The following is a 24,604-nucleotide window of genomic DNA, read 5'->3' as shown; positions in this document are numbered from 1 at the left end:
TACACAGGGAGCTGAGATGGTGGATTCCAGTGGGGACGAATTGATAATCTGTGAGGAGCGGGATGTACACGGTGATATATCGGAGGATGATGATGAGGTGGACATTTTGCCTCTGTAGAGCCAGTTTGTGCAAGGAGAGATTAATTGCTTCTTTTTCGGTGGGGGTCCAAACCAACCCGTCATTTCAGTCACAGTCGTGTGGCAGACCCTGTCACTGAAATGATGGGTTGGTTAAAGTGTGCATGTCCTGTTTATACAACATAAGGGAGGGTGGGAGGGCCCAAGGACAATTCCATCTTGCACCTCTTTTTTCTTTCATTTTTCTTTGCGTCATGTGCTGTTTGGGGAGTGTTTTTTGGAAGGGCCATCCTGCGTGACACTGCAGTGCCACTCCTAGATGGGCCAGGTGTTTGTGTCGGCCACTAGGGTCGCTTATCTTACTCACACAGCTACCTCATTGCGCCTCTTTTTTTCTTCTTTGCGTCATGTGCTGTTTGGGGAGTGTTTTTTGGAAGGGCCATCCTGCGTGACACTGCAGTGCCACTCCTAGATGGGCCAGGTGTTTGTGTCGGCCACTAGGGTCGCTTAGCTTACTCACACAGCTACCTCATTGCGCCTCTTTTTTTCTTCTTTGCGTCATGTGCTGTTTGGGGAGTGTTTTTTGGAAAAGCCATCCTGCGTGACACTGCAGTGCCACTCCTAGATGGGCCAGGTGTTTGTGTCGGCCACTAGGGTCGCTTAGCTTACTCACACAGCTACCTCATTGCGCCTCTTTTTTTCTTCTTTGCGTCATGTGCTGTTTGGGGAGTGTTTTTTGGAAGGGCCATCCTGCGTGACACTGCAGTGCCACTCCTAGATGGGCCAGGTGTTTGTGTCGGCCACTAGGGTCGCTTATCTTACTCACACAGCTACCTCATTGCGCCTCTTTTTTTCTTCTTTGCGTCATGTGCTGTTTGGGGAGTGTTTTTTGGAAGGGCCATCCTGCGTGACACTGCAGTGCCACTCCTAGATGGGCCAGGTGTTTGTGTCGGCCACTAGGGTCGCTTATCTTACTCACACAGCTACCTCATTGCGCCTCTTTTTTTCTTCTTTGCGTCATGTGCTGTTTGGGGAGTGTTTTTTGGAAGGGCCATCCTGCGTGACACTGCAGTGCCACTCCTAGATGGGCCAGGTGTTTGTGTCGGCCACTAGGGTCGCTTAGCTTACTCACACAGCTACCTCATTGCGCCTCTTTTTTTCTTCTTTGCGTCATGTGCTGTTTGGGGAGTGTTTTTTGGAAGGGCCATCCTGCGTGACACTGCAGTGCCACTCCTAGATGGGCCAGGTGTTTGTGTCGGCCACTAGGGTCGCTTAGCTTACTCACACAGCTACCTCATTGCGCCTCTTTTTTTCTTTGCGTCATGTGCTGTTTGGGGAGTGTTTTTTGGAAGGGCCATCCTGCGTGACACTGCAGTGCCATTTCTAGATGGGCCAGGTGTTTGTGTCGGCCACTAGGGTCGCTTAGCTTAGTCATCCAGCGACCTCGGTGCAAATTTTAGGACTAAAAATAATATTGTGAGGTATTCAGAATAGACTGAAAATGAGTGGAAATTATGGTTTTTGAGGTTAATAATACTTTGGGATCAAAATGACCCCCAAATTCTATGATTTAAGCTGTTTTTTAGGGTTTTTTGAAAAAAACACCCGAATCCAAAACACACCCGAATCCGACAAAAAAAATTCGGTGAGGTTTTGCCAAAACGCGGTCGAACCCAAAACACGGCCGCGGAACCGAACCCAAAACCAAAACACAAAACCCGAAAAATTTCAAGTGCACATCCCTAATATTTATATTTATTTTCCTGATGCTCTCAGCAATTCAGTACTATTCATACCTATCTATTAAGCAAGTGTTCTTATAAGTGTTTGCTTGGCCCCCAAAAATGTAAATTCGTGACTTTTAATTAACTTTTAAAAACTTAACTTTCAATTTTTCCCCAAGATATCTCAGAAATTGTCAGTTTTTTTTTTTATACTGTAAGTGAAGTAGGTAAAGAACATGTAATTAATGTTATTCAAAATGATTTTAGTTAAAAAAAAATTTTTGTTGTTGATATTTTGAAAAAAAATTATTGTATTCCAAAACATCGGAACATCGGTCAGCACCATTGGAACATTGCGACCATCGGAAACATTGCGACCATCAGCAGTGATCGGCAGCATGGCAAACACTGGGGCAGGGTTCGGGAACGCAGAGGGGCCCTCTGAAAGCAGCAGCGGAGGGAAGTTTCTCTTCCCTGCAGCTGCAAAGGGCTTTAGACTGCGATCGCTGCCGCTACAGCGATCCAGTCTGAATTAAGCCCCATGTGCAGAGCAGTTGAGGCAGATATAACAGTGCTGAGAGTTTAGATTGGGGTAAGGTGTGTTCAAACTGGAATCTAAATTGCAGTGTAAAAATAAAGCAGCAAGTAATTACTCTGCACATAAACAAAATAACCCACCCAAATCTAACTCTCTCTGCTCATGTTATAGCTGCCCCACCTGCAGTGCACATGGTTTTGCCCATTAGAGGAAAATGTTGTTTTGCAATCAACCTTGAATTAGGCCCAACGTGCAGTCTGAGGTAACTTTCTGAGGGAGCGGACCAACTTTGTACCATTACGTGAGACCCAACATTTCCTGGTAAGTGAAGGGAAGTGATGGTGCTGTTTTGGAGCCCAGAGCAGCGGAACATTCCCTTAGCTTCTGGTTCTATGTGGCAGGTGCAAAGATGTGGTCAATTATCCCTATAAGGCAATAAGTAGGCAGCAGCCAAAGAAACAAGCCTTGGGATCAAAGCAACTGGAAGAAGGGAGGGGTTTACCGCAGATAGGCTTTCACAGCAGAAGACTAGGAGCAAGTGACCGGAGAGGTGTGTCATTGCATGCCAAACACAGCCTTACATCTCCATACCTCCCAACATTTCTGAATCGGTGCTCGGGACAACGGCATGGTGAAAAGGGGGTGTGACCTATGTGAAAGGAGCCGTGACTTCATGGGAATGCCATGATCGTGAGCCACGCCCCTTTTCACTGAGGGAGGTGTGACAAGTGTTATGTTGGTGTGGTCAGAGCCATATGAGTGTATACTCTCCTACAATTTAAGCCTCAATGTCTCCCTAATTCTGAAAAAAAAAAATTCAAATTGCAGCATTTTGTGGGAAAAATAGAAATAGAATCTTAATAGATATGATTTATTGACAACTATTTGGCAATCTGATGGCTGGTCATCATCATGCTTCCATGATAATTGGCCTATTTTTATGTGGAGGCTTGGAGCTGTAGCTCCATCCGCCCCATTGTTAATCTGTCCCTGAAGCCCTCACAGACAGTGTGTTCATAGGCGAAACTAGACATTTGGTAATGGGTGGTACCTGTTGGGCTCCCACTCCCAAAAAGACCCGCAGAGCAAACCATGTGTGCGCACCTAAGGCGTGTGTGACAAAAAATGGACGTGGCCACATACCAGAAGGGGCATGGTCACTGAAAATGGGGCATGTCAACATGACACGCCACCTGTTTCTGATCACAGAACATTCTTTTCAATTCCACATGCACCTTACCTATATGATGGTTTCTCACAATGTGGGCCCTCTGAAGAACTGTGGGGCAGATGTATTAACCTGTAGAAGGCATAAGGAAGTGATAAACCAGTGATATGTGCAAGGTGATAAAGGCACCAGCCAATCAGATCCTAACTGTTAATTTACATATTGGAGCTGATTGGCTGGTGCCTTTATCACCTTGCACATATCACTGGTTTATCACTTCCTTATGCCTTCTACAGGTTAATATATCTGCCCCTGTATCCTCTAAAGAAGATGGCGTCTTCAGTCTGTATTCACTATTCATGTAGAAGATCACATTGTCCAGAAGATGCCTGTTTGTGTAGGAATGTTAACAAGGTCATCATCATACAACAGCGGTTCAAACAGACTCACATCATGCCCCCTGTGTCTCTCAGCCACACCACCACCTACCCCCTGTGTCTCTCAGCCACACCATCACCTACCTCCTGTGTCTCTCAGCACACCATCATCTCCCCCTGCGACGTCTCCAAGCACACCATCACTTCCCATAGCAATGCTATTAGCCCCCTGAGCTAACCACTCCCCTTGTGTCTCGGTGTCCTGCCCTCCAACCTAATAACACTATTATCAGCTGCTCCCACACCCCCATGTCTCCCCCAATAAGTGTCATATTTCCCTGTGCCCCCACTTTCCATAGGCCTCCCCCTTCCCCCCATAACAGTGTCATTAGCCCCCTTCCCCACACTGCCCATAGGTCTCCTAGCAGTGTCATTAGCCCCCTTCCACTGCCTATAAGTCTCCTCCTCCCCCATAGCAGTGTCATTAGCTCCCCTTCCCCCCTATTCATATCTTACATTTGTCCTGTGCTGCTGCAGTACTGGGGCAGGGTCTTGGAGCTCCGCAGTCTCAGTGCCTTACTTCCTCTGCAGATGCTGTCTGTGTCTTTGCTCAGCCACACGGCAGGCAGAAAGGTAAAGTAATCTCACCTCCTGCCTGTGTGAGCAGAGATCTGGCTCTGTATGCTGCTGCTGCAGCCTCCATCCTGAGTCCTGACCTCTGGTCAGAGGAGGGCTTCGTCCGTAGCTCCATCCAGCTCCGGGCACCGCCGGTGGGATGTTCTCCTCCAGCCCCGCTTGGCAGCCAATCTTCATGCCATACAGGCACCTCCTTTCCCAACCTTAGGCTTCGCTGATTGGTGGAGCCTGTGGTGCCTTTTCTCATCGCAAAGGACAGCTCTTATCGGTGAGAGCTTTCCTTTGCTATACTAATCGCATATGTGCAAAATACTCCGCCACACCTTAGTACATCCTGCCCATATGTGTAAGAGGGGAGGAGAAAGATTATATTGGCAGGTGCACAAAGAAAGAAAGGATGTAATTAAAACATCACTTTTAATGAATTATGTTTAAAATTCTTATTTCTCCATTGTTACTGGGCAAAAAAACCCACAGTGAAATATACAAGTTAAAAAAATAGGACCTATAGAGTCACTGTAGCACAGGTGCTGAGGGGTCCTCTGACCCCTAATGATCCTGTGCACTGTATTAGGAACACACTTATAGGCATAACTACGGAGTGCGCACCAGACCACCATTACAATCCGCCGCTGAGCCTCTACTACACCCGCTACAAGCGCTGGAGTGGGTGTAGAAAGAAATCAGTGATAGCGCATGCACCAAATCAAGCAATGCACCTCCTTCCTTTGGACATTTCTAGCCAGCAATTGGATGCTGACCATGCAAAAGCATTTAAATGGTCCTTCTTATGGAAATGTCATGGGAGTGTCACGGGAATGTAAGCTTTCATTCCTCTATCATAGTGTGCAGATAGAGATAGTACACATTCAGATGGGATAGGTGAAATCACACCACCCAAAAGAACAGAGCTGGGGTTAATCTGGGAGGACATCACCCAACATGTCAGAATTGTAGCTGCAATCTGCCATACTATACTGAAAATAAGAGGTACAGTACTAATCTTATACTCCTTAAGACAGGCCTGTCCAAACTGCGGCCCTCCAGCTGTTGTGAAACTACATATCCCAGCATGCCCTGACACAGTTTTGCTGTCATAGAATGCTAAAGCTGTGTCAGGGCATGCTGGGATGTGTAGTTTCTCAACAGCTGGAGGGCTGCAGTTTGGACATGCCTGCCATTACAGCTTGAGGGAGCAGAACTCTCACCACCTACTTCCCATTCAACTTCCCTGTAGGATTTTGAGCACAACCCCATAAACTTGTAAGTCTGCATAGGACTTGTTTCTGGAGAATGCACAGTGTGAAATCACCAAGACACTACCCTCAAACAGGCATATGCTCACTTTGATTGACCCTAATGTTATGTGTTTTTTAACCACTTGCCTGGCATGGTCGCATCATTTATGACCACATCAGGCAGTGCTTTATATGATCAGATACACAGAGTGGCTGACTGCCGTAAAATAATCTTCTAGCAGCAGCTACTCACAGAGGAACCTTCTGCCCCCTCTGCCTCCCTGCACCCTCCCCTAGTGTCTGCCGTGCTGCTGATCACTGATGACTGGTCAGCATGGCAGAACCCCCACCTGGCACTTGCACAGAGGAGCAGCCGTCCAGGAAATGTACGTTAACCCCCCCCCCCCCCCCCCCCCCAAGCCACCCAGTATGTACCTGGTGGCAGCAAAGATGCTCGATGTCCCGATGGTAATGATTCCATGTCCCAATGTTTTGAAAAAAACACAATATTTTACAAGTATTATTATTATACATCTTTTTAATTAAAATCGTTTTGGATAAGTTTAAATACATGTTCTTCATCTAATTCACTCATTTAAAAAAAAAAAAAAAAAACCCTGACAATTTCTGAGCATTTTGGAAAAAGAATTGCCAGTAAATTCATGAGTTATGTGATCATGTTTGATAAAAATAATCATTCTAATTTTGCAGGTTTTTGTGTCTTACAACAAACAATAATGAATAACCATAATATCCATTACAACCGAAGCACTATAGTTGAACAAGGGGAAACTATATTATTTGAATGTAATGAAGGAACAATGCCAGAAAAAGACCTGCAAGCTAAATGTGAATGGAAAGAAGTAAACTATCCAAAATGTGTCACCGAAGGTGTGTTTGTTTGTGAAGGGGATGTGCGGGTACATAATGACCAGCAGATGTGGCATATTGATTATTTGGGATATACTAACCTATGGTGGAACATTTTGTCACACTTTCCATTGATACTAATATACTGTATGTACTAAAATATGCGATTAGTATAACAAAGGACAGCTCCTCCAAAAACAGTTGCCCTTTGTGAAGTCGGGACTTAATTTGTACCAGCAGTCAGTAAACCCCCCCGGTATTACCTGGGCACAGGGCGGATGACGAGACACCCTACTCAATTTCAGTGATCGAGGCTTGTGCGCTGCTGGGTGAGTCCGTGGTCAAGGGAAGTGGAGGTCCACAGGTCTCCTCCACCTCTCAGCCTTGGGGGCCTCTTGTTTTTCTTGGAATGGCTGCTATTTCCGAGGCGGGTGTGGTGAGGTCGCTCTGCAGTGAATCCCAGGCTCCCCCTTCTCCCTGAAGCTGGAAGATGAGGACGGATAGCTGGCTGTGCTGCTGGGGTAGAAGGAAGTCGGGGAATCCAGGAATGCTGAGCACAAGGTTACCGGGCACAGGCATCCGCAGAGAAGCTGCCAGCACAGTAGGTGATTGGGTGTGGTGTGATGCCTGGAGTGAGCAGTGCTGGGCAGGTTCTGTGGGGAGAGATGGTGGAATGCAGAAAAAAGACCATAGGCTTCTACAGGGCAATGCCAGCAATAGCTGGTGTTACCCTTGGCACTGAAACATGGCATTGCCGGCCTTAGTACATATGGAAATTTTGTAAAAACTCAGAAATCCAGGTTTTTACTGCATTTTCCCTGTAGTACATCCCACCCTACATAGCTTAAAATCTTAGGTATAATAGACCAAATACAATTTTTACTCCAGGTTAAGCACAAGAGATAATAATCAAAAGAACAATTCCAACAAATAGAAAATATATAAAAAATATGATAGCAAAATATCCTAAAAATATAATATAAAAGAAGCTATAATGACCCATAATTTAGAACACTTCAGATATAAGTCATAAGTAAGCTCATTTAAATATTTAGGGGAAAAGGTGTCAAATTAAAAAATCAAGTACTGTACATTTGTCTCTGTTATGGCCTTTCTTCCAAGTCTCCCCCATGTTTATTGACCTTAGTATTAAGAAATTTTGGATCAGAATTATGATTATTTAAAAATGTTTTTATACTGAATTACATTTTTTTATAATATTTAATTGAGGTATCACATAGCAAGAAAAATATAATTTTCATTTCCATAATTTTCATTTGTTCAAAGAAGAATAATACAATTTTTAAAATAAACAAAAGGAACAATAAGTTAAATCTACAAAGAAGATCAATAGACATTGCACATATGTAAGTGTTGTCTCGGGGGAGAATAGGCATACAAAGTATCATTATCACCCTCTCATCTATAAATTAATAAGGATATTCTCTACTATACAGTAATTCCCAGTTTGTACCAAGTACTACAATATGTTGCATTAAAAATTTGGGTCTTTGTAAATGATGGTAAAGAGACCACAAAAAACATTGGGGGTAATTCGGAGTTGATCGCAGCAGCAAATTTGTTAGCAGTTGGGCAAACCATGGCCCTCATTCCGAGTTGATCGCTCGTTATTTTTCATCGCATCGCAGTGAAATTTCGCTTACTGCGCATGCGCAATAGTCGCACTGCGACTGCGCCAAGTAACTTTGCTATGAAGATAGGATTTTTACTCACGGCTTTTTCTTCGCTCCGGCGATCGTAGTGTGATTGACAGGAAATGGGTGTTACTGGGCGGAAACACGGCGTTTTAGGGGCGTGTGGATGAAAGCGCTACCGTTTCCGGAAAAAACGCAGGAGTGGCCGGAGAAACGGGGGAGTGTCTGAGCGAACGCTGGGTGTGTTTCTGACGTCAATCCAGGAACGACAAGCACTGAACTGATCGCACAGGCAGAGTAAGTGTGGAGCTACTCTAAAACTGCTAAGTAGTTTTTGATCGCAATAATGCGAATACATCGGTCGCGATTTTAGGATGCTAAGATACACTCCCAGTAGGCGTAGGCTTAGCGTGTGTAACTCTGCTAAATTCGCCTTGCGACCGATCAACTCGGAATGAGGGCCCATGTGCACTGCAGGGGGGACAGATATAATATGTGCAGAGAGAGATATGATATATTTGAGTGGTTTATATTGTTTCTGTGCAGGGTAAATACTGGCTGCTTTATCTTTACACTGCAATTTAGATTTCAGTTTGAACACACCCCACCCAAATCTAACTCTCTCTGCACATGTTACATCTGCCCCCCCCCCCACCCCCACCCCACCAGTGCACGTGGTTTTGCCCAACTGCTAACAAATTTGCTGCTGCGATCAACTCTGAATTAGACCCATTGTTTACGACTCTCTTTTTTACACAGGGTCTCTACCCAATCAATTTTGGAAAAGGAAGAACAGTTTCTAAAAAAATAGAGGGTATTGAGGAGGTGTATGGATTACCAAACCCTGTAAAAACATGATTTTTATACCTACCGGTAAATCCTTTTCTCCTAGTCCATAGAGGATGCTGGGGTCCACTTCATGACCATGGGGTATAGACGGTTCTGCAGGAGCCATGGGCACTCTTAAGACTTTTCAATGGGTGTGAACTGGCTCCTCCCTCTATGCCCCTCCTCCAGACCTCAGTTATAGGAACTGTGCCCAGGGAGACGGACATTTTGAGGAAAGGATTTACTTTAATACTAGTGGTGAGATACATACCAGCTCACACCTCAACCATGCCGCACAACATGGCATTCAACAGAACACACGCCAACAGGCATGAACCAATTACAGCAACATGCTGAAACTAATATAACACAACTTGTGTAACTCTAATAACAAAACTGTAGGTAAAGTACGCACTGGGACGGGCGCCCAGCATCCTCTACGGACTAGGAGAAAAGGATTTACCGGTAGGTATCAAAATCCTGTTTTCTCATATGTCCTAGAGGATGCTGGGGTCCACTTCATGACCATGGGGTTTATACCAAAGCCCCAGTACGGGCGGGAGAGTGCGGATGACCCTGCAGCACCGATTGACCGAACTTGAGGTCTTCATCGGCCAAGGTGTCAAACTTGAAGAATTTTGCAAATGTGTTTGACCCCGACCAAGTAGCTGTTCGGCAAAGTTGCAATGCTGAGACCCCCCGGGCAGCCGCCCAGGATGAGCCCACCTTCCTAGTGGAATGGGCATTCACCGACGTCGGTAACGGCAATCCAGCCGTAGTATGAGCGTGCTGAATCGTACCTCTGATCCAACGTGCAATAGTCTGCTTGGAAGCAGGACACCCAATCTTGTTGGGAGCATACAGGACAATGACTATGTTTTCTGTATTCGAGCTGTTCTAGCGACATAAATCTTCAAAGCCCTAACCACATCTAGAGGCTTTGACTCAGTGAAAGTGTCAGTAACTACTGGCACCACAATAGTTTGGTTTATGTGGAAAGATGAAACCACCTTTGGAAGAAAATGTTGACGAGTTCTCAACTCTGCCCTATCTGACAAGGCCCCCAATTCAGACACCCGCCATGCGGATGCCAATGCCAAAAGCATCACCACTTTCCAAGTGAGAAACTTCAACTCTATCTCTTGTAGAGGCTCAAACCAATCCGACTGAAGGAACTGCAACACCACATTAAGGTCCCATGGGGCCACTGGAGGCACAAATGGAGGCTGGATGTGCAGAACCCCTTTCACGAACCTCTGGAAGAGAGGCCAATTGTTTTTGGAAGAACACTGACAAGGCCGAAATCTGGACCTTGATTGACCCCAATCGGAGTCCCGCCTCCACACCAGCCTGAAGAAAATGAAGAAAACGTCCCAACTGAAACTCTTCCGTAGGAGTCTTCTTGGATTCACACAAAGACACATGTTTTCTCCATGTTTACTCCTTTCCTGGCCTGAATAAGGGTGGGGATGACTTCCTTGGGAATACCCTTTCGGGCTAGGATCCGGCGCTCAACAGCCATGCCGTCAAACGTAGCCATGGTAAGTCTTGATACACGCATGGCCCCTGCTGCAGCAGGCCTTCGTGAAGAGGAAGAGGCCGAGGATCTTCCATGAGCAACTCCTGAAGATCTGGGTACCAAGCTCTCCTTGGCCAGTCTGGGGCAATGAAGATTGCTCGAACTCTTGTTCTTCTTATGATCCTGAGCACTTTTGGGATCAGCGTAAGTGGAGAGAAGACATACACCGCATCCACTGCTATTGCTTGAGGGTCTCTCGACCTGGAACAATATTTCTGAAGCTTTTTGTTGAGACGAGATGCCATCATGTCTACTTGAGGAACTCCCCAAAGACTTGTCACCTCTGTGAAGACTTCTTGATGGAAGCCCCACTCTCCTGGATGGAGATCATGTCTGCTGAGGAAGTCTGTTTCCCAGTTGTTTACTCCCGGAATGAAAATTTCCGACAGAGCCTTTACATGTCTTTCTGCCCAGAGGAGGATCTTCGTCACCTGCCATTGCCGCTCTGCTTTTCATTCCGCCCTGCCTGTTTATGTACGCGACTGCTGTTACATTGTCCGACTAGATCTGCACGGGATGATCTTGAAGAAGATGTACCGCTTGTTGAAGGCCGTTGTAAATTGCTCTCAATTCCAGCACGTTTATGTAAAGGCAGGCTTCCTGACTTGACCATTTTCCTTGGAAGCTTTCCCCCTGTGTGACAGCGCCCCAGCCTCGGAGACTTGCATCCGTGGTTAACAGGACCCAGTCCTGAATCCTGAACCTTCGTCCCTCTAGTAGGTGAGAACTGTGTAGCCACCACAGGAGTGAAATCCTGGCTTTTGATGACAGGATTATCTTCCGGTGCATGTGTAGGTGGGATCCCGACCACTTGTCCAACAGGTCCCACCGGAATACTCTGGCATGGAGCCTGCCAAACTGTATGGCCTCGTAGGCCGCCACCATCTTTCCCAACAACCGAATGCACTGATAAATCGACACACTTGATGGTTTCAATATCTGTTTTACCATTTTCTGGATTTCCAGAGCCTTTTCCACCATAAGAAATACTCTCTGAACTTATGTGTCCAGAATCATCCCGAGAAAAGACAATCTTGTTGTCGGTTCCAACTGTGACTTTGGATAATTTATGATCCAACCGTGTTGTTGGAGTATTGACAGGGAGAGTGTGATGTTTTGTAACAACTGCTCCTTGGATCTCTCCTTTATCAGGAGATCATCCAGATAAGGAATTATATTGACTCCTTTTTGACGCAGGAGAACCATCATCTCCGCCATCACCTTGGTGAATACCCTCGGCGCCGTGGAGAGACCGAAAGATAACTTCTGGAATTGGTAATGGCAATCCTGAACCGCAAATCTCAGATAAGCCTGGTGAGGAGGATAAATGGGAACATGCAGGTAAGCATCCTTTATGTCTACAGACACCATGTAGTACCCCTCCTCCAGACTGGAAATCACCGCCCTCAGTGATTCCATTTTGAACTTGAATCATTTCAAGTAGATATTCTGATTTTTTAGGTTTAGTATCGGTCTGACCGAGCCGTCTGGCTTTGGAACTACAAAAAGGCTTGAATAAAACCCTCCCCTTGTTGTGACAAAGGTACCAGGACTATGACCTGATCCCGACATAATTTTTGGATTGCCGCTGTTACTGCTTCCCTTTCCGGAAGAGAAGCTTGCAAGGTTGATTTGAAAAATCGGCATAGGGGAACGTCCTGAAACTCCAGCTTGTTTCCCTGGGACACTATTTGCAACACCCAGGGATCCAGGCCAGACAGAATCCAACCTTGGCTGAACAGTTTGAGACGTGCCCCCACCCGAGCGGCCTCCCGCAAAGGATCCCCAGCGTCATGCTGAAGATTTGGCAGAAGTAGGGGTAGACTTCTGCTCCTGGGAACCTGAAGTCGCTGTGGACTTCTTTCCCTTTTCCCTTCCCCTACCTGCAAAGAAGGGGGAACCTCTCGCTTTTTTGTATTTATTGGGCCAAAAGGACTGCATGTGCGGGTGATATGTCTTTTTTGCCGGTGCAGGCGCAGAATGCAAAAATGTCGACTTACCTGCGGTAGCCGCCGAGACTAACGCATCCAGTCCATCGCCAAATAAGGCCTCACCTTTATATGGGAGAGCCTCCATATTTCTTTTGGAATCTGCATCCGCGTTCCACTGGCGAATCCACAACGCCCGCCGAGCCGATACTGTCATGGTAGCTGCTTGTGAACTCAAGAGTCCAATATCTTTTATCGCTTCTAGCATGTATGCAGCAGCGTCTTTGATATTCCCTAACTTAAGGAGTATCTCATCTTTATCAATCATGTCAATTTCTGATGACACGCTTTCTGACCATTTTTCAATAGCGTGACTCACCTACGCGCAAGCAATTGTGGACCTGAGCAGCGTACCATTGGCAACATAAATGGATTTCAATGTAGTTTCCATCTTTCGGTCTGCCGGCTCTTTTAGTGAAGCCGTGCCAGGTGCAGGGAGAATGACCTTCTTTGTCAACCTGGACAGTGCACTGTCTAACAGAGGGGGTGACTCCCATTTTTTCCTGTCCTCCACCGGGAAATGATAAGCTATCTGAATTCTCTTGGGAATACGAAATTTCTTTTCGGGATTCACCCACATCCCTTCAAAGAGAGTATTAAGCTCGTGGGAAGGAGGGAAAGTGACCTTGGATTTATTTTCTTTATAGAAATAAGCATTCTCCTGAGGTACAGGAGTGGCTTCCGTGACTTCCTGAACTTCCCTTATAGCTACAATCATATATTGTATATTTTTTGCCAATTTATGATCTATTTCTCTGGAGTAACTATTGTCGACACAAGAATCAGTGTCCGTGTCGGTATCAGTATTCACAGTATTCGCAAATGGTCTCTTATGTGACCCAGACGGCCCTGAAAAATCACATCCTCCACAGATTTTCTCCAGCACTCAGCATGAGATTCAGACTTATCTAATCTCCTATTGATATGATGCATACTATCACGTATTTATTTCACCCATGCAGGCTCTTGGTGTGCCGGCAGCGCCACCACATTACACTTCTGTGTCCCTAAAATGGTTTCCTCCGGGGAGAAACTCCCTGCCTCTGACATGTCTTACACACGTCTACAACACACACACAGACACACTGGGACTTATAGGGGACAGACCCACAGTCAAATCTGTCAGAGGGACACAGTTTAGGAGCAGCCGGTGCACAACCCCAGTGCCAGTATCTAATGCCTGTGAACACAGAATGCCCACTGACATGCAGAGCGCTTTTTACACAGTAAAACACACTTGTAAAGCACCAAATTCGCTTGCGCCCCCCCCCCCCCGTTTTGCACCCTGATACTTGTAGTCAGAAGTGAAGGAGGACCAGCGATGTCTCTGCAGCCTGAGGAGAGAGAAAATGGCACTGAGCAGTGTGCTGGCTGCCTGAGGAAGAAGCTCCCACAATGGCGCGTTTTTACCTCAGAAACTTTTCATAATATTTATACTGGCGGGGGTAGGGCTGTGCCTGGGCATCTTTTGCCCCCTTTTTGACAGTTTATAGAAGTGTTTTTACTGCCCAGGGCGCCTCCCCCTCCCGTGCCCTGCACCCTGCAGTGCCTGTGTGCGTGGGCAGCAATGGCGCGCTGCGCTCCCGCCAGCCGCGCTGTACCTCAGCAGTCACTTTACTTGATAGATCTGTCTTCTTCTACTCACCTGTCTTCTGACTTCTGGCTCTGTGAGGGGGGTGACGGCGTGCTGTGGGAGTGAGCATCTAGACATGGCTAGCGTTCAGTACCCTTCAGGAGCTAATGGTGTCCTGTCAGCCAGAAGCAGAGCCATGAAACTCTTCAGGAAGTTGGTTCCTACTTCTGCCCCCTCAGTCCCAAGAAGCAGGGAGACTGTTGCCAGCAGTTCTCCCTGAAAATAAAAAACCTAACATAAGTCTTTTCAGAGAAGCTCAGTAGAGCTCCCCTGGACACATTTCTAAAACTGAGGTCTGGAGGAGGGGCATAGAGGAAGGAGCCAGTTTACACCCATTGAAAAGTCTTAAGAGTGCCCATGGCTCCTGCGGAACCGTCTATACCCCATGGTCATGAAGTGGACCCCAGCATCCTCTAGGACATATGAGAAATGGTTTTCTTTCCAGTGCAACTCAATGCAATAAAAATTTTTTACATACTCTGGTGATACTTTGATTAGTCCACTGAGGGTTAAAAGGAACATAATTGATCAAGTTTTGCTCCGTGTATGGGGCCTAATTCTGAGTTGATCGCAGCACAAGTTTGTTAGCAATTGGGCAAAACCATGTGCACTGCAGGGGGGACAGATATAACATGTGCAGAGAGAGTTAGATTTGGGTGGGGTGTATTCAAACTGGAATCTAAATTGCAGTGTAAAAATAAAGCAGCCAGTATTTACCCTGCACAGAAACGAAATAACCCACCCAAATCTATCTCTCTCTGCAAATGTTATATCTGTCCCCCCCCTGCAGTGCACATGGGCCCTCATTCCGAGTTGTTCGCTCGGTAAATTTCATTGCATCGCAGCGATTTTCCGCTTAGTGCGCATGCGCAATGTCCGCACTGCGACTGCGCCAAGTAAATTTGCTATGAAGTTAGGATTTTTACTCACGGCTTTTTCTTCGCTCAGGCGATCGTAGTGTGATTGACAGGAAATGGGTGTTTCTGGGCGGAAACAGACCGTTTTATGGGCGTGTGGGAAAAAATGCTACCGTTTCCGGAAAAAACGCAGGAGTGGCCGGAGAAACGGAGGAGTGTCTGGGCGAACGCTGGGTGTGTTTGTGACGTCAAACCAGGAACGACAAGCACTGAACTGATCGCAGATGCCGAGTAAGTCTGAAGCTACTCAGAAACTGCTACGAGGTGTGTAATCGCAATATTGCGATTACTTCGTTCGCAATTTTTAAGATGCTAAGATTCACTCCCAGTAGGCGGCGGCTTAGCGTGAGCAACTCTGCTAAAATCGCCTTGCGAGCGAACAACTCGGAATGAGGGCCATGGTTTTGCCCAATTGCTAACAAACTTGCTGCTGCGATCAACTCAGAATTACCCCCAATGCCTCACAGACAATCCTAAAGTCTGCATAAGATGTTCACACAGACAGATATGCATTATGATAGATATTGAGAAATTACCATACTCTGTGTACATGCTTCCCAAAGGGACCTCTAAAGGGGATGGTATCGGGATCCCGGTGCTTGGGATGCCAGCAGTCAAAATACTGGCAACGGCATCCCAATGCTCAGGATCCCGACATGAAGGTGCTAAGTAGACTAGCCCTAATCCTCAATCCACCTAACCCTCTTTACCCACAGTCTAGTCCTTATCACCCCCCCCCCCACCTCCCTGCAGCCTAACCCTAACCCCCCTCCCCACAGCCTAAACCTAACCCTCCCTCCCATGCAGCCTAACCCTCTTTGATGGTGCCTATGTCTAACCCTCCATCCCTGCAGCCTAACCCTCCACCCACAGCCTAAACCTAACCTCCTCCCCCACCCCCCAGACAGCTTACCTGTGCAGAGGGGTGGCAGACCTCAGGATCCTTTCATTTTGTAATCCCAGCTCTAGCATTTCAATTCATGTCGGGATGCCGGTATCGGCATTCCGAAAAGTGGGGGCAATTCAAATCTGATCGCTAGGGTGCGTTTTTTGCAGCCCTGTGATCAGGTAGTGACCGCCTAAAGGGGGAGGGGAAATATTCTGTGCAGGTGTGCGATTGCATTTGTAGCAGAGCTGCACAAACATCAGTTTGTGCAGTCTCTGCTCAGCCCAGGACTTACTCTGCCATGGATTGCTGGTGATTGGAGCCGGAGCTGATGTCAGACACCTTCCCTCCAAACGCTTGAGTCTGCCTGCATTTTTCCAGACATTCCTTTAAAATGGTCAGTTGCCACCCACAAACAACCTCTTCCTGTCAATCACCTTGCGATCGCTCATGTGATCGCTTTTTTCGCACCATCCCTTCGCTATGTACCGGTTCCCGGTGCAGCCGTCCGACACGCCGGCGCATTGCGGTGCATACGCATGCGCAGTTCAAACCTGAACGGCTGCTGTGCGAAAACACACAGTAGCGATCAGGTCTGAATTACCCCCTGTGTCGGGATCCCGGCACCAGTATTCTGACTGCCAGGATCCCGTATGCCGGGATCCTAACCGGATCCCCTCAAAAGTACTCATTCTATAGATCTAATGGGTTGGGTATGGGTGACTGGCACTTGGGATCTCGCCAGTCACCATAACGACGCTCGCCATAGGTTCTATTCCCTCACACCCACAAGTGGGTATAGTCCCTGCTAGTCGGCATGCTGACTGTCGGGATTGTGAGGGGGCGGGATGTAGGTGTCAGTATTCTGCCTGGTGGTTTCCTGACCATGGGTCACATAACTACATCCCGATCTAATAGTTAGAATAGCATATGAATTAAAAGTGCTGTGTAGATGTACTTAACCTCCTTGGTTCTGTGTCTTCACTGCATGAGATATCACAAATATTGAAAGGTAATTCCATGTGATATATACATTTGCTTGACATTCATTAACAAACTAGAGTATGCCGGTTTCAGTATACTGACTTAGGGCCTAATTCAGACCCGGCGCTAACGTGACCCGCAGTTTAGTTTGCAGAAATCAGCAAACTGCTTGCGCAGTGGGTGGGCACACACATTGCGGTCGCATCCCTGATGGATGCGAACGCAATGTGATTGGCAACGGTGGCTATCAGGGATCATCATCATGGCATTGCTGGTGAGTGCTGGGACAGTTTTCGGTGCGGTTGCGTGACGTCACAGGCAGCCGCTCCAATTTAAAAAATTGTGGCGGACGGCCTGACAGCGTAGCTGAGCTGCGCTGACAGGGGTCAACCTTAGTTCCGATGCATCTGCAATCTAATTGCGGACACATCGGGAGACGGCCTCACACATGCTGGGCGGCCTTGCCCTGTGCTGGGTGGTGATCCGGTCTTTAGATCGACAAGACTTAGGTCGACACTGTCTAGGTCGACCACTATTGGTACTAGGTCGACATGATAAAAGGTCGACACGAGTTTTTCACATTTTTATTAATTTTTTTTAACTTTTTCATACTTTACGATCCATTTGGACTACAATTGGGAACAGCAACCTGTGCCGAGTGCAGCGGTAGCCGAGCAAGGCACTTTGCCCGAAGCATGGCGAGTGAAGCGAGCCATGCGAGGGGACTCGGTGCACTAATTGGTGTTCCTGGTCACTCTACGAAGAAAACGACACCAAAAACAATTTAAAAAACTCATGTCGACCTTTTTTCATGTCGACCTAGAGTCCCTGTCGACCTAGAAACCATGTCGACCTACTTACTGTCAACCAATAAAGGTCGACCTAAGTCTAGTCTATCTAACATACCACACCCGCTGGGTGGCCCTCAGCATGTGGTGAGGTGTACGCAGTATGCAGCGATCTGCGTCCATCTCTTAGTAATGCCCTTAGTCAAAATGTAGCTTAAAGCATTTTAATAGTGTTGGCATCATAACTGTAAACATGCTGGTAAAGAAGCATGTTAACAGTTATACTGGTGACTCAATTAAAATACTTTAAGCTGCATATTAACTATGTATGTATACTGATGGCAATTTCCTACATGTTGACATTGTCACTATGCAGGCTGCATGGGTGTGATATGGGATGCCGGCTTTTGGGATGCCAGAGATGAGAATTCTGACAGCGCCATCCCGATGTTAAGCATCCCTACAGGGTTTGGGTAAGTATGCTCCCCCTCCCCCTACACCCATAATCCTCCCTTCCCGCAGCCTAAGCCTAACCCCCTTCCTCCTTGCAGCCTAACCCTCCCTTCCTCACAGCCTAACCTTAACCCTCCCCTGGTGTGCCAAACTCCCACCTCCCTGCAGCATACCCCAACCCTAATCCTCCCCCCTCAGCCTAAACCAAATCCCCCCCCCCCCCATCCTCCTTCCCCGGAGGCCAAAATCTAGGTAACCCAGGCATACTTACATTCGGGGAGACAGCGGTCGAGATTCAGTTGTCAGCATTCTAAGTGATGTTGGAGTGCCGATGCGGGCATTTTAGCCACGAGTCAGAATTCTGGCATCCCGACCGCCGTCATCCTGACTGTATACCGACTGCTTAACACTTCCACCAATGCACAGTTGGTTGCTGCAGCCCTTTTATTGTTTTAACTGTCAACTTTCAAAGATGCCATCTACAATATAAACCTAAAATGGGACTATAGTATTGCCAATGACATACTATAAGGCAATATTTATTTATAGGGATATCATTTTCTATATTCATTGAAGCCAATAGTATACTTTCTATGGATTTAGAATCTATATTCAAGTGTTTGCTACAGCATTTCTTGTGTGTGCGCTTTACATGTAGTTTCTTTAGCTATAATGTTTAAATTTAGTACATGGATATTATTTTCTTTATATTACTGTAAATCTAAATATATTGCAAACATGAATGTGCTCTTCATTTTTTTCCAGCTGAATCTTCAGTATGATGATAAGAAAACCATATATGAAAATACCACTTTTTGGAGATGCTGCCGTGCATTTTTAATATGTTTTTTTGAAAAATATATACTCTACATGCTATGATCTACAGAAGTAATACTTTATAGTCCGATTTCCTGCTGGATGCAACAACAGTAATAATACTGATATAAATAATACAGAAGATGAAGATGCCCTAATTAAAAAAATAACTGCTTAAAAGTTTTAAATAAATGCCATGCTTTAACATATAGTAACATTTTACAAGCTGCCTTTTGTATTGAGTGATTGCACGAGTCAGCCATGGCCAAATCATCTTGCGAGCCATAGCTTATCATAGATTTTCCTTCATCTGCCTTTGGCAGGCAAAACAAAATCCCAAGAGAGCAGATCCATTTTCGGGGCTGCAGGCTCGAAAACACACAGGTTACACTGAACCTGTGTACGATGTGTAAGTCTGACATTTCTGAGACTAGTACTGTAATCACAGAGAAGCCTTCTTCAGCCATTTCCGAACCCTCTGCAAATGTGGGTATGAGGAGTAGTAAAAGTAATGATGATATTGTAGACATACAGATGTGTCCTCACACATCTTTACTAAAAACTGCAGCATGGCATGATAGCGGCATCGACACGCCACTAGCAATCCTTTGTTGTGCTATAATTTGCAGATGTGTGCATACGTACCCACGAACGCAGACGCTAAGACATCACATAACTACGGGTAGCATATTTGCCCGCTACCCATTCCACACATTACAGCCGAGTCCCCCCAGCGAATGCTCAGTGCTCTAAGTATGTGGTTGTGGGAGTGTGCATACGCACACTACTGTGAACACCACTCTGTGCCGGGAATCTTTGCCTACTATGCGGAAGTATCTCATGCAAAGTTGTAAGAGGACACATCTGTAGAAACTGAGGATGCTACTGTGAGTGAAATATTTGTGTATCAGCAGAGCCGTCTCTAATCATAGGCATTGTAGGCAAATGCCTAGGGGCAGCTCAAAACAACCATTTGCAAAATTGTAGAAGTATTAATTTTATGACCACATGTAGTCTGTGCCCGATGAAGTAACAGCCAATGGGGAGAGGAGCGGTGCTGTGGGGAGAAGGGGGGGGGGGGCAGGGAGAGATCATGCTGCACAGCCAATGAGTGGGATGAACTGCATACAGTATAGCTCTTACCAATGGTGATCAGCGTGCAGGCATGGGGGGCATAATGTGGAGCAGCAGCCGACGGGGCAGGCTCCAACTGTGATAGAGTACACTGCTGACATGCTGACCCCTTTCTTTCTCCTTACACTGGAATGCAAAAGTCATCGAGGAGGAGCCAATATTAGCACCAATATTCAGCGCCAAAGTCCCAGCCGCAACTGTGATCAAGGTGATCTGTTCTGAGCTCCTCTGCTCCACCAACCATAATGCCTTCAAGTTCAGTCAGTGCAACACTGTTCTGCCCCAGTCTAGCACTGTAGCTGCTTTTCCCTCCCCCAGGCTTCAGTATATGTATCAGCTAGGGATGTGCACTTGAAATTTTTCGGGTTTTGTGTTTTGGTTTTGGGTTCGGTTCCGCGGCCGTGTTTTGGGTTCGACCGCGTTTTGGCAAAACCTCACCGAATTTTTTTTGTCGGATTCGGGTGTGTTTTGGATTCGGGTGTTTTTTCAAAAAACACTAAAAAACAGCTTAAATCATAGAATTTGGGGGTCATTTTGATCCCAAAGTATTATTAACCTCAAAAACCATAATTTCCACTCATTTTCAGTCTATTCTGAACACCTCACACCAAACAATATTATTTTTAGTCCTAAAATTTGCACCGAGGTCGCTGGATGACTAAGCTAAGCGACCCTAGTGGCCGACACAAACACCTGGCCCATCTAGGAGTGGCAGCACAAGAAGAAAAAAGGGCTGTATTGTTAGTGCACATAAGCAGTGGATTGATTTCCACTCATCCATAAAACTTAACTTTTATTATTAATCTCCTAAAACATTAGGTTGCTTTTATTTAATCTACAAGGTGAGGCGAAACATAAAGGTTAAAATCATTGACATAGACAAACATATAAAAGTGCAATAGAAATTAATAGATATGAATGAAGATTTAAAAAATGTGTGTCGGCGTGCCTTATTCTAATGTCCACTAACGATTTTAAAGTATTTATCCTACATTAAACCAGCATACAATTCTTCTTTAATTTATCACTATTCATGTATTTGTAGATATTGATCTCATTGTATGTTCATTGTGGGATCTTAATTCAAAAAGAGAAAATTATATTTGTTCATATTAAATCTTGGATCACAGCACATGAGTCACTTGTAATTCACTGTTTCTATTTCTGTTTCTATTTATTTTTCTTTCTTCCTTCTTTTAATTGTAGTATTAGAAACCTTTAACCATTATCTGATAGGTAATAATGACACTGGTTACATAGCAAGGTATGGTATTCATGAGTGTAGTGAGCGTTGTTGGGTGCATAATCTGTTGAGTATATAACACACTTTATAGAGGATATATGTATACATTAATTATTTGTGTAATAGTGATAGTAACCCGGTGCTCACAAATTTATTGTCTCTAGAGGAAAAGCATCCTCATTTATTTAAGACTAGTGGCACCCTCTCAACTAATCACTTAGACAAATATATATATGAGGAAAATAGATATATTAGCAGTATATCAATTGTGATGCCTCATTATAAGATGTCTTTTTTTAAACTACTGGATTTTGCACACCTTGCAAATAACCAAGGTATGTTTATTTATATGCAGAATTTCAATTTTTCTGCATATTCCCAGAAACTGTAAAAAAACATTGGAGATATCATAGTCTGCATAGATTTCTCCTGTGTATATACAGTGTCTCATACATAAGCTGACATTGTTGCCATCTGTTAGTAATTATGGCATCTATATACACATTTGCCTAATGTTGGAAATTGAACTTTAAGTATAATCAGCAGAATATGTTTATAAATCTCCTCTGGAAAGATAATGTATTGGGTCCAGTAGTGTTAGATAATATATCTTAAAGAATGCATGTCATTGCAGATTAGTTATATAGTAGTTGTAATTATCCAGTGCTCACACAATTATTATCCTTAGAGGAGAAACATCCTCATTTATTTAGGATTAGTGGCACTATTTTCAACTAATCACATTCTAGTTCATGCATATAATAATAATGAGTATATTTCAACCAATATTTAACACTGCCTCTTTATAAAGTGTATTATTATACCACTGAATCATGCACACCATTTTAGATATCTAAGATATATTTATTATGAAAGAGATTTTTCTGTGTGTTTGATTTAATTATTATTCACTGCTCACATGCCACAGCTACGTGCTTATTAGATGATTATGCACAATAGCATTGAGACATTGATTATGCCTGTCAGTTTGATTTCTGTCTTCAGTGTACATCAGCTTATCTAAACTTCTCCTGTATCTAGACAATGTCTCAGTGTTAAACTGACATTGTTGCCATCTATTGGCAACAGTTGTGTCTACACATTCATTTAAATAATACAGGAGGTTAGAAATGAAACATTTGTTGCATCCTTGTAGGGATAGCTACACCACAGGTCTATCACACTAATCACATGCTCCTCCCATTATCATAACCTGCACTTGTTGTTTCAATTGCTATTCACCCTCTATTTGCCTTCTATTACTTAGGTGCTGAATACTCAGTATGGTATAAATGATTCTCTTTTGTGCTGTAATCTAAATATCTGACTGCATTTCACATCAATATCTAACTTCCATTCTATCTACTAAATTATTAGCTGGCTAGTTAATGATTGAGTGTTTGGATTTGGACATAGACGGACGCCGAGCACACGCTGCCCACACGCGTGTTCCGCTGTTCCTCTGACAGCTTCGTCAGGGCTTGAACCCGAATGCCTCTCCCGGCATATAATTTAAGCCTTCCCCGCTGTCCAATCCGCGGGGGTCACTAGATCATGTGTGCCTCATAGCCAATCTCAGTATTTGTCCAGTGGTCACATGATTCTATGAGCCAATTATATGGCTTCCTTATTGCCATGGTAACGCTTGTTATTCTGATAGAGTCACGGGCGCACCGCTCGTCGGCGTCCCGTCATTGGTCACATGACTTGGTAAGCCAGTAACCACACTCCCCCATTGTCATGACAACGATTCTGTGTAAGTATAATCACGGGCGGCATCATTCATTAGCGCCCTGTCCTATGTATATCTTAAGATCACACGTACATTACCTACTTAATGTACTGTCACCAGGGTCCTCCCAGCTATGCCCATATTTATTATTCAGTTAGATCCCTGCATAGGGGTGAGTATCATCTAATTTGGAATCTCTCTGATATTACATGTTCCGTTCATATTATTAACATGTCCATGTCCCGTGTTTATAGGAGCCCTGTGTTATGCATGAAATCAGGATCTTCAATATTTGAGTAAATCAATGCTAGATCTTCTTCATGTGGAGGCAACAAGGAAGGATACATAAATATTCATACCTAGATTATTGGATTGATGATAATGTTTAGAATTTTTCTTAATATTTTTTATTTGTTATTGTTTGCACACATGTTTATTCATTCATATATAATATGCCATACTGATCCTCATCAATGTTGTGGTATAATTACCCTCGATTATATACTGATACAAACATTCACTTCTTTAATTAACTGTTCATATATAATTTAGTTTATCCATTGGACAGGGTTTTGAATTTATTACTAATTCATGGTGAGTGTGAGGTGATGACATGGAGAAATAAGGAAGGATTGAGAAGAGAGAAATAAAATGTGATAATCTGTTGTGGCCAAATATAGTGAATCAGTATAGTGAAGAATGGTGTTAATCATTAATGTAAAAGGAAAATAAGAAGAAAGTGAATGTAGCTTCAAAATGAATGAATAGCTGTGAATAAAAGAGTGGTAAAAAGAATTTGTTGTTGTATTATATATTACATTTATCCATTTGGATACAAGATGGTTATCTGTGTTCTTATTCATTACTGAATTGTTGATCATGTGCCCTGATGGATGAAATCAGTTGGTGACAGAGGGGGATTGTTGTTTAAATGAATGAAGACCCCCTTGATAAAAAATACAGTGAGTGAAAAAACAAACAAAAAAAAAGGGAGAAAAAATAATTAAAAATATTACTTGTGATAAACGTGCTGGTGAGGAGGGGGCAGAGTAATGTTTTATCTTGGGTTGACATAAACAATTACTTGTTAGATTCTCAAAATAATGATAACCAAAAACCTGACTATTATTATGATCCTCAGAACGTATATCCCTTGTTAAATGTTCTAAGGTGAATGTATCGTTGTGTCTCTAGTGTATGAGTGAGTCGACAGTGATTCAGATAAGGAGGATCTCATGACATGAGTAAGAGATTAGTATTTCTCCCCCATATTTCAGATTCATCCTGGATTCACTTTTTAAGTCCCCAAAAAGGATGTATAGTTGTTGGATTCATTTAA

The 24,604-nt window shown here is 44.6% G+C and overlaps 1 protein-coding gene across 1 annotated transcript in view; it reads left to right on the top strand.

The window, feature by feature from the left end:
- LOC134957936 (complement factor H-related protein 4-like) overlaps positions 1-19,381 on the top strand; it is a 717,700-nt gene extending 698,319 nt beyond the window's left edge. Inside the window, exons 18-19 of the mRNA XM_063940187.1 lie at positions 6,471-6,650; positions 19,106-19,381. Coding sequence (XP_063796257.1) covers positions 6,471-6,650; positions 19,106-19,122 — 197 coding nt within the window. The 3' untranslated portion in view covers positions 19,123-19,381. The remainder of the gene's footprint in view (positions 1-6,470; positions 6,651-19,105) is intronic.
- The last annotated feature ends 5,223 nt before the right edge of the window (positions 19,382-24,604 follow it).

This window comes from Pseudophryne corroboree, chromosome 9 (assembly GCF_028390025.1).
Source record: "Pseudophryne corroboree isolate aPseCor3 chromosome 9, aPseCor3.hap2, whole genome shotgun sequence".
Classification (NCBI taxonomy): Eukaryota; Metazoa; Chordata; class Amphibia; order Anura; family Myobatrachidae; genus Pseudophryne; species Pseudophryne corroboree.
Note: the sequence above shows the minus strand (reverse complement) of the source record. Positions and strands in the feature narration are given on the sequence as shown.